The following is a 10,883-nucleotide window of genomic DNA, read 5'->3' on the forward strand; positions in this document are numbered from 1 at the left end:
CAGACTCATTTCATGTCAACATGTTAGCTTTCTCTATGTGTTGGTGTCAGAGAAACTGTGCCTCAGAAGCAGCACACACTGTTTTTTGGCTGGTACAGGGCTGAGGTGAGAGAGGTGAGCAATAACTGTAACGGTTACAGGCTTCTGTTCATCCTTACCTGATAAATTTTATTTCACAAGATGATCAACATGCCTGAGTATAGAGAAGGAGGCCGGCTGATGTTGGTGGTTTCACATCCTCTCACAAGATATTTCACATCAGTCAGCCATAGTCTGTGGTATGTGTATGTACTCATTATTCACAGTGTTTTTTCCTCATGTTACAACTTTTATCGTATATATTACTTAATGATGATTTTAATCCCCTGCATCACAATACTATCATAGCTTTTTTATTCTCAGTTTATTTTACTTATTCATTTTTTTTTCCTTTTTCATAAAGAAGATGTAAACATAAAAGAAAAATAGATCCGAGGCACATTAGGTACAAGTTCTAGTAAGTACTAATTAACCACAGCAAAGTCTGCCGACTTCTTGACAACATTTATTTGATTTTTTTTTAAATGGGACTGGTGGAAATCTTAAATGGCTCAACAACAACAAAAAAAATGTAGCAAACATTTCATCTACTTACTACTATTTATTTTTCTGGGATATGAACATATCTTTTAATTTCTGATCACCAGGTAAAAAAAAAAATAGTAACATGCCATTTTATGAGAGCAGATCTCTTTAACACTTCTTTTCCTTGGTCAAGACAACATTTCCCAGGATGCAAAGCAGCAAGATAACGTATTTATTTCTACTTTTTATTTAAAACGTGACAACAATCAAACTTAACAAAATCAGTTTGTAGTTTAGTGTCCAAGAGAACAGACTATCCGTCAGGTGTAGCAGGCCTAACTAACCCCTGTCCAAACTTTACCCGAGGGTATAAACTGGCTACTACTCAAACTAGGCCCAAGTGAACCTGGGGTATGATCCAGCCTTGGCCACTTTAACCCTGAGTCTAGTCTGGAGTGGGGGTATGTTTCATTTTTAAAATTCACTTTTTAAACCAAAAATTTTTCTGCAACTAATTATCAGAAATGATTAAAGTCCCAGCATCTTTTAAGATATACAACCATGCTGCACATGATATGCTTAGTATCATGTAATTTATTACACAGTCTATACATATGACACATTGGACCTGACTGTGGGTGGGAAGAGGAACCAGCTTGAAAAATCCCAAATCTGGACCACAGTGGACTTGACGTCAGTCCAAGTTGGACCACTAAAGTAGAGGCTCTTATAGCGTTTGAACTGTAAGAGACTGTGACAGGAAACTAAATTTCTGTTTAACAGGCGAGCCCTCCAGGTAAATGAACTCTAAATGTAAACACTTAATGTAGCTGAACGAGCTGAGTCAACAGAGCTGGGGGGTGGGGCTGAAGAGTGAAGTACTTTTTCTTTTTTTTATGATTGTTTCAGGATGTATAAGATATAAAAGTTTTCCTCCTTAGAAGCTATTTGCTGGACATGTTTTGTCACAGCCTTAGTCCATACCTCCTTCTGCTCTAGATATCAGCTGCTTCACAGACACACAAACACTTTCAGTTTATGATGCATGAATTGGAGCAGTGTGGCTGTACATATACAACAGTTAATTTGACTGATAAAATGATTCTGGTTCTTCAGCGGGTTACTTAAAGAATTCTGTTGGAGCTACTCAGACAAAATATCAAAGGGTTTCAGAGAGTGAGCTTAAGTCTCCTTCAAAAAAAGGAAACGACAACATGAGAGCAGAGGTAAATATGTTTTATTTAACAACAAACTCTTAAAACAAATGATCGTCAGAATAAGACCCCGCTAATCCAATATTCAGCTACATCAAACTGCAGAACAGACGTGCTCTGAGAATTCAAAATAACTCCAGTTAGAGATCCTTTAATACAATGAAAACCTGCTGCAGTGAGAGCGTGTGTGAGCTGTGAATGGTCCGGATGTGATCAGAAACAGAGACAGAATAAAGGACTAGTACACCCCAGAGCTGTGTTAAAAATACAACATACTACGCGTTTCCACGCAGCTTAATAAATGCCTTCATTTGGATCAGAATCAACACTACAACTCTTTCATTTCATGGTTAATCATCCTATAATAATACCTATTTATACAGAAATCACCACGATATGAAGCATTAAATAGACAGAAGGCATAATTTAATTAACAAGCTGGTTAAATGTTACATCTACAGGGGGATATTTGGGCTATTTACAGTTCATGATGGGATTTCTGTTGAGGAGAAGAAAATACAAAAGCTTTGCTCTGGTCTGAGCTTCTGGGGAATGCACGCTCCCTGTTTGAGAGATAAACAGCGCCGTGGTAAAATGTAACTTTAGGGATCAACTACAACATGATTCAATCAGAGGGTGAGCCACGGAGGGGCTGTAGGAGGTGTTTCACAGCTGGTACGCTTGAAACACGCTGGTTTGTTCACCCAGTATCAAAAGTCACACATTTAAAATTGTACAAGAGTTAAAACACATTGTAGAAAATTTGTACAAGATCAGTAAAATGCACAGATGGTACTGTAGCACTGGCTGATCTACAGTTTTATGATGTACATTTAGAGACATGTGCAAAACAGTTGTTTCTGTGTTTTGTTTGTAGCATACAGACACCTCTCCTCAGGCAGGTGGACTAACATAGTGCTAAGTGCATGAACTTCAAATGGAAATACACAACAAATCTGAAATCTGAGCAAGTGGTTATGTCTTAAAACAAAAATGAGACTTAAAATGAGCCTTATTCACCTGCACAGTTCAAAAAATGTCTTAATTCAGGATATTAAAAAATGAGAACGACTTCTGAATATAAAGAATGATATCTGCCAGTGTTGTTTTCCTCTTTTACACCCCTTACGAGCATTTCAGGCATCATTTTTGTCTTTAATATCTAACTGAAGACATTTCTCTGGACTTGCCAGGTGAATGTGGCTCATATTTAGCCTAAAAAGACATTTTTGTTCTAAATTAAGACATAAGCACTTGCTTGTATCTCAGTTTTTGCAGTTTTCATGTGTTATAAGAACCACTGCATTGTCGTTGCTACAAAGAAACAGGGAGAATTTTTTAAAGTAACAAGCCCACAAACTGAAACAAACAGATACAACACACAATCAAGCCATTTCAACACAAACTGTGACCTTAACTTCTTCACATCAAAGTATGTTTTCAGTTTTAGAGGAAAAAGTTCCAAGTTTGTCTTTCAAACAGAAACTGTCTTTTCTTTTCTAATCGTGCACATGAAAGGAAACACACAAAATAAATATTGTGTCCTGCTCCAGTTTGTCAGTTTCGGTTAGTTCATCTGTTTGGAGGAAATAACCGTGGATGGTGTAACAGTTCAATAAGGACTGCTTGAGGTGTGATGAAGTCCTCTAAGAGCAGCAACAATTAATTAATTTCTTTCCAATTCAAAAATGGCGCAGATGAACATTTGTTGTGTCAAAAGCCATCAAAGTTACACACACCACAACGAGAGCAGGACAGAAATCTGTAGAAACAACTCTAGAGGTATAAAGATTTCACCAGACAGTAATGATTTGCCTGATTCTTTGTTTCTAAAATAAAATTGATGAAAGGCATTTCTCATGTGATCATAGACCGTTTGTGATTTCATTATGTTGATTTGTTCATCATTGGTGAGAGAGATTTTAAGGTTTTTTGGTTGGATTGACTATAGGAGGCACTGGAGAACTGGTGGGGATCACTCCTGTCGCTAGCAGAATGATGATGAGGACGATTATGAGGACGACCACCACGATGACCACGATCAGCTTCACGTTCTTCCACCAGTAGGTGCGAGCCACTTTCTGAGAAGTCTGCTTGAAGTGTTGAGCCTGAGCAAGAAAAGAGATGAGACAAATTAAACAAGACAAACACTTCATGGTTTCTTGGTAAGGGTGGTCAGTTCTTTGTAAAGCCACTGTGTAAAGTTACCTGTGAGAGGATGTTATTTTGTGGTTTATTTGACAGCCTGAACTCTTTCATTTCAGATAAAAGCTCAAAAAAGTTCACAAGTGGGATATATTTTTCATTTTTGAAACGGCTACGACTTGTGAAATACCGGCTGATCTCTGCCTTCTAGAGCATCAAGACCACAGGGGTCGACCAGTGCCACGGATTAAAGCGCAACTCTGTGACTGACAACTTTCAGATTATTATTGATTATCATTATTATACTCATCTGATGAGGATACACTGACATGTACACATAAAATCAAAACTAGGATGTATGTAACAGCTGCTGTAAACTGGAAATGTACAGCTGAAGGTCTCCAGTTTACAGGGTCACTCTTTAAACTGGAACACCAGGAGCTGACAGAGACACATTCACACTTTCAGGCTCAAAGAAGAACATTGGTTAGGAGGAACGAAACCAAGGCCCCATTTTCACAACAACGTTTCATCTGAAAACACTAAAACACAGTGAAAAAAAAATCTGCGTTTACACAGAAACGCTGAAGGACTGAAAACGCTGTAGTAAGCATGCCAGGCCTCTAGTCGGTGCTATAACTGTCTTGTCCAGAAGCAGCTTTGGGGAGATCTCCACTGGAGTAGAGTTGACCTGATCATCTGGTGTAACCAAGTTCAAAAGTTGATGTTTGTTTGTACAAAGACAGTCAGCAGATTCAGCAGATTGAGCAGCACAAGCACAACACGGCAGTCCACGAGGATTGTAACAACAGTACTATTGTGCTGTTGTATGCGCTCATGCAAAGCAGAGTGTGACGTCATCGTTTCCTCGGAAAACGCCGGCTTACCGTTTACAAGGCAACGGTGTTGGCACCATTTCAGAAAAATCCCACTCTGGAGGCCATTTTCAAAAGCGTCGTAGGTCGTCTGAAATGCTGTTTCCATGTAAACCCGAGGCTCAAAAACAACTTAACTTTTGCGTTTCACCCTAAACTGTTGTCGTGTAAACCACCCCCAAGTCCATCACAGCTGGGTCATCTTATTGTGGATGGGTGGGTGGGTGCTTCACTATTCAGAACCATTCAACCTGCAGGCCCCATTCCCCGTATGTGCAGGACCTCTGGAAAAAACTATTAAGAGTAGTTTTACTAACCCAGAACTAAATTTAGAACTCAGTTCCTCTGGCTGAAAAGCACATAGTTCTGATGAAAGTTCCTGTGGTCCAAAAACTCCTATAGTTCCTCAAAAAGTCCTTCGTTCCTGATGAAAGTTCCTGTGGTTGAAAAGCACCTCTTGGGCACTATTCTCACTGATAAATAAAAAAAAGTAACCTTTAAGATTTGGAATCGATCAACAGTCCTCTGATCTGCTACAAAGCCTACTGACAGGTCCTTGGTAGGTTTTCCTTTTTTGCATTACAAATTTCTGACCTGTTGACTTTTAACCTGTTTTAGGGCTGAGAAGCTTCTTGCGTTGGGATTTCACTGTATGAAAGGAAATTTCTGAAAAGAGCTCAATGAATTAATAAGCAAGTGGGAGATTAAAACCATGTTTCTCCTCTCTGCATGTCATGTGAGGCAGACAAAGGCCTGATAGTAAAAATTGACAACAGGTGGAATATAACTAAAACTCTGCTCTTCAGTTTTGTTTTATTCTGCAGTTTTTCAGCATTTTTCTGAAGACTGTAAAGGTTTAGCCCAGATTTTGTAACCCTGTCAACACGAAAGCGTAGCCATTTTTTTCTGATTTGGTAGTTAAGAAGGTTTACTGGGTGGCTGATTACTATCAGGAGTTTATCACGTGTATACTGATACTTTCTGTGGGCCACAGATTTAACCACCACACGAGAGGAGAGGGCACACTCAGGCAGAACATGTTTTTTCTTCAGTCTTAAGGATTGTAATGTTCAATAACTGCCCTCTTCTGTGTTCATGATGTAGAATTTAAGGCTCTGTATGTTTTATAAACAAAATATCCAATAAAACTTCTCTTATTCAGTCTTTAGATTAGCACCTTCTGATTTTCTGACCTCATTATCCACACAGTGGGCAAGGATGTCATGCTAATATATGAACTGACTGCTGAACTGACAGGTGCAGGGGGATGCAGAGGTGGAAAAACACCACAACAAACATGGCAGGTGGTAGTTATTTGAGTGTTAGCCCAGCAAGTCTTCGAGTGGCATGCTCAAATTTTAACACCATTTCTACTGTCTTCTGCTGTGCTTGGCCCTTAGCGGTTAACATAAATAAGCAAATTAGCAGAACCACCATAGCGTAGGATGAAGCCGAATTCTCCAAGGAGAGGGAATAGTTTAATCTCTAAAACCACATTAATCAAGATCTCCACGTAGAAGCCCTGTGTTTCCAGTTGAAAACTGAAGGTGTTCCCAAACTTTTCAGCCTGTGACCCCTGCTGTGGAAATACACTAACGAGCCAATCCAAACAAGGGAAAGAAGAGCAAATAAAAAGGCCTGAGATACTTAATTCAGCTGATTAGTAGAAAATCAGACCAACTATTTGCATTGGTGCATCATTTTTTTTAGATATACTTTTATCCACCTGTAACTGGGCAAGTCTGTCAACGAGTGCAGCTAAAAGACTGGCACATCAACATTTGACAGTGTTTTTCAGATGTGAAACCCATGCCAGCCAATCAGAATGAACCCCCGTCATTCAGCTTTAAAGTTAGAGAACTAAAAACTCTGTTTCCTGTGTATACATGAAACCATGAAACCAGAGTTTTACAAAATCTTCACTTTGGCCAACGTTTTCAGAAAAGATTACTTTCAGTGATGTAAAACCACAGTTTTGTGTGAAAGACAGGCCTATACGTATAAAAATATTTGCATGAAGTACTCGACTCACATGGACATGGCCTTAGTCACCTTTGAGTTCTTGTACTAAAAAAAAATGTTGAAAGCAGATCAGAACTTAACTTAGAACTCAGTGTTTTGCTGCCCACAGGCTGTCAGACTGACTTTCAAGTGTTTCTAAATGCTTTGGATGTAAAATCACCTTACCTGTTAGTCCTGTTGACTAATTATTAAGAAATGCATCTTACCCACAAGCTGCACAGGCCGAATACATCTTCAGGATTCGATACACTGCATCAACTTTTACAAATACTCAAAGATAAGCGCTGTGTTATGACTGACCCCTGCTTGCAGGTCCTCTGACTTGTCCATTAGATCATCCAGTCTCTCTCCTCGGGCCAGGATCCGGTCCACATTCTGTGTCATGATGCTTTTAACTCCATCTACCTGGTCCCTCAAGGTCTGCACCTTGTCCTTCTGCTCTGGTTCTGGTGTCACACCTCCACGCTCCTGGGAGGAGGAAAAAAGTAAAGACAAGAACCTGATTTGAAAACATGTCTACTGATCTCCCCATTTAAACCTTTTCTTTGTAGTCTCAAAAAGTACTTTCAACTACAAAAAACTTTTTTCATTTCTGTTTTATACAGAATACTTCTTAAATAACTATGTAGAAAATATTTCACAAGTTGTAAAAAAGACACAGCCTGTTTCATAACCAGGAAGTACAGCATCTGAACGATGTGAGCATTAGATTAAACTGAACATTACATAAAAGATGATGTGATCTAGGTCAAGTAATTCAGGATTTAATCAATTTACAAAAAACTCAAACTTATAACAGAACTTTGCCTTTTGTTTTTTGTGTACTGGTAAATCTAATTAGAGCTACTTAATCCATAAAAGTTGATAACAGTCTGTAAATCATCCCTTCATCCCATTTGTGGTTCCAAACTCTGAAATAAGGAAAGCTCAGGATAGGGAGGAAGGAAATGACACCTGCTGCTGGCTCTGAGAGTCCACTGAGTCCTCTGAGCTGCTGCACATGACAGCACAACCTGAGGCTGTCACACACCTGTTCTTACTCCTCTGGTGTAAAGTGTCTGTGCTCACTGTGAGGATAAAGTGAGATCTTGGACGGCTGATGGAGTCATTTCAAAGCAGAAGTGTAACAAGCAGTGTGACGTGTGCTGGTCTCTATATCCCCAGAGCCAGCAGCAGACTGTAAACAAAGTGTCTCTAGGAAACAGAGCTGGCTTTGCTGCGTCATGCTCCGCCTGCCCTCTCAGCCTCCGCCTCCTTCATTCTTTTTTTCCTCATGTGCCCACTCTTTCTCCTTTTTCCTCTTTGTTTTTATTCTTTTGACACACCTCTGTCTTGATTGTTGTTGGTTTAGTGAAAATCATTTAGTAATACCTGATTCAGATCCACAGAGGTGCTGCAACCTCAGATTCATTCTGACATATTTTCTTCTAAGGCTGGCAGATTCAGTTACATCTTCTAAAACTCCACTTAAAACTTTTTTATGTGCGTTTACATGCATTCATGCGATGTTGTCATTTTCTTCTTGTGTTCTTTTCTCAGTATTCATTTAACTTGCTCTCAGAGTCTTTAATTTCTTGCTCGCATTATTGAGTTTCTTTTTTTTTTTTTTACTTATACCTGTATCAATGGTTTTATATCCCTTCATACTTCTTTGGTCTTTCCTTGTTTTATCAAGTTAACCTACTCTGTTTCACTCTGGTGCTTATTTCACCTTTTCTTTCTTTTTTAAACCGTGTTTTCACTTCTGTCTCTGTTCTTGTTTGGTACTTGTGTTGCTTTGGTTCAAATGCTGTCTAAGTTATTCACGTTGGCTGGATTTCTCTCTTGTATAGCTTACCAAGTCTGTTGTAGGTATTAAATAGGGTTGAATTTCTGGAAAATATTGGGAATGTTAGATTGGAAATATTGGAAAATTTTAGCTTTTTTTGGCTGTCAACTTGAATTAATTTTTTCAAAAAATTTGAGGCAATTTTGATTTTTTTTCCCGTGGAACCAACTTGAATGAGGTTTTAAAAAAATGTAATAAATAATAAATGATCTTGTTTAAACAAATATTTGTGCCAGATATTCATGTCAGCTAGACTTAGGAAAATTCCTGAAAATTCATTCATCATGTCAACTGGAAATACTGCATTAGAATTATTTGCATGCATGTCCACTTATAACAAACCAAAATGTTTATATTTATACATGTATATTACCAGGTAAATGCTGTTAATAAAAATTCACAAAAATATTAAAAAATTCTTATCAATTTCCCAAAATTTCCATGGAACGTTTCTAACTTTGAAAACTCCCACAATTTTTTAACTCTAGCGCCAAAATATAATAATTTTACTGCATCTCAACCTCCCTTTTTTTTTCCTGCACTCACATTTGTGTTGGTCTTTCGATAGCCCCCAAATGGCTTTTATGTATCAAATATCAGCTTTATCATAGCGACCAAGAACCATAAAACTTCAAGTCATTTACATGAGTTAAAAAGTTTTCAGTCATTTAAACTGGCTTTAAACTGCCAGTTTAACTTTGAGACTGTTTGAGACACAGAGCTGGCACTTTAGGTATGTGGTGGAATGAGCCTTCATAAGGAAGTTCTGCCTTTACAGTAAAAAAGTCATCGTTTCTGGATCCCAGATGTCAAATCTACCGGTAAGCTAATAAAACTACTCACTGCTCACCTCCTAATCTAGTCAAATGTGACTTATCTGTAGGTGCACAGATTGAATTCACCACATGCAAATTGTGTCTTTTTTATGACAGAACACAAGAAGTCCACAGACTAGAGAGTAACACTGTTTGACAGCTAATCCAAAAAATATTCAGCCAAATTTAGTGTCCCTCTGTACTTTGCACTGTTCCACTTTTGCCTCTTTGAATGCATGGTTTTCAAAATAAAGCACAAAATAAGTTTAAGTTTCAATCCAGAGATAAATAAAGTGTGTGAAAAGTATGTTTATGTCATGAGTTTTTCAGGACAGGTTGATTATAAGAGATGTGGATCTTGGGAATGTGTCAGTGGCATTGTTTTGTCTCTATTGGTAGGCAAGGCATGTTAGCATGAAGTCGCTGCATTGTTATATGGGGTTAGGCCTACTTAAAGGCGCCAGGCTCAGCACAGAGGCAGGTTAGGTTGTATTCTGAATGAAAAGACACATTTATAAAGTCACTACTGTCGCTTTAACCCCACATTATGTGCAATTATTTGCAGATAATGGACGACTTATAAGCCATGATGATATAGAGAAAGCTTACACTGAATGAGTTTCTGGTTATCTTTAAACGCACACCCACCTTGGACAGTGAGCTGTAGAGTTATTAGGCCTTTTTGTTTAAACAATGTGTGACTTGTCAAAGTTTACGACCTCACTAACATCACTTTCTTATTCAAAACAACAATTTTAAGTCCAGTGTTTCGTACTGGAGCTATTTCTAGCTCTGGTTCACTTGCTACCTGCTGCTCTGACGTTACACAAAATGACGGAAGAGAGGATTTCTGAACAACAAAAACACAAGCTGTAAAAAAGGAGAAAAACATCACCTACCGCATCAAAGTCCATCTTGTTGGAGTCAAGACCCTTCGACAGCAAACAAATGGACTAATCTGAAAGTTATCTCTGATGTTTCGATACTTTAAAAGTCTTTTTAAGACCTTCAAAGTTTGTTAATCCACCGACGCGGCTGTTTCCTCCTCTCTTAAACTTCCTGGTTGTTTTTTTCTCCCTCGAATTGGAATTCCTGTCAGATGGAGAGTAAAGTGGACATCAACACTGCTGCAGTTTCCTGAACTCCCTTTCAAACAAAACACACACACACAAACGTAGGCATGATAAGCATACAAAGAAAAGACAAAACTATTGTAAAAAAAAAAAAAAAAAAAAAAAAAAAAAAAAAACTTATAGAAACCCGTGTTTTTTCCTTTCCTTTGTCCTTTCTTTTTTTTTTTTTTTAAGGAAACTTGCCCCAACAAAAAAAAAACAGGACTTTTAACACACTCCGTCATATCAAAACGCCTCAGGTAAAATTTTATGATATTAAAAAATGTATATATATATATATATATATA

At 38.2% G+C, this 10,883-nt stretch overlaps 1 protein-coding gene across 1 annotated transcript; it reads right to left on the reverse strand.

Annotated features, from left to right (window-relative positions):
- Positions 1 to 1,786: 1,786 nt before the first annotated feature.
- vamp8 (vesicle-associated membrane protein 8 (endobrevin)) lies at positions 1,787 to 10,570 on the reverse strand. Its single transcript, XM_074669312.1, has 3 exons — positions 10,363 to 10,570; positions 7,121 to 7,288; positions 1,787 to 3,886 (listed from the first exon to the last, which is right to left on the reverse strand). The coding sequence occupies exons 1-3, from the start codon at positions 10,375 to 10,377 to the stop codon at positions 3,701 to 3,703; spliced, it is 369 nt and encodes a 122-aa protein (XP_074525413.1). The 5' UTR covers positions 10,378 to 10,570; the 3' UTR covers positions 1,787 to 3,700.
- Between the last annotated feature and the right edge of the window lie 313 nt (positions 10,571 to 10,883).

Source organism: Halichoeres trimaculatus, unplaced genomic scaffold, assembly GCF_033239565.1.
Source record: "Halichoeres trimaculatus isolate MK-OKI-2021-1 unplaced genomic scaffold, fHalTri1.1 fHalTri1_scaffold_5, whole genome shotgun sequence".
NCBI lineage: Eukaryota > Metazoa > Chordata > Actinopteri > Labriformes > Labridae > Halichoeres > Halichoeres trimaculatus.

What these genes read in the sequence shown, in the direction of transcription:
- vamp8 (XM_074669312.1), bottom strand. An exon ending in CAGAGGACCTGCAAGCAGGG is followed by an intron (nt 3,887 to 7,120) that starts GTCAGTCATAAC and finishes TTTCTTGCTCAG; the next exon opens with GCTCAACACTTCAAGCAGAC.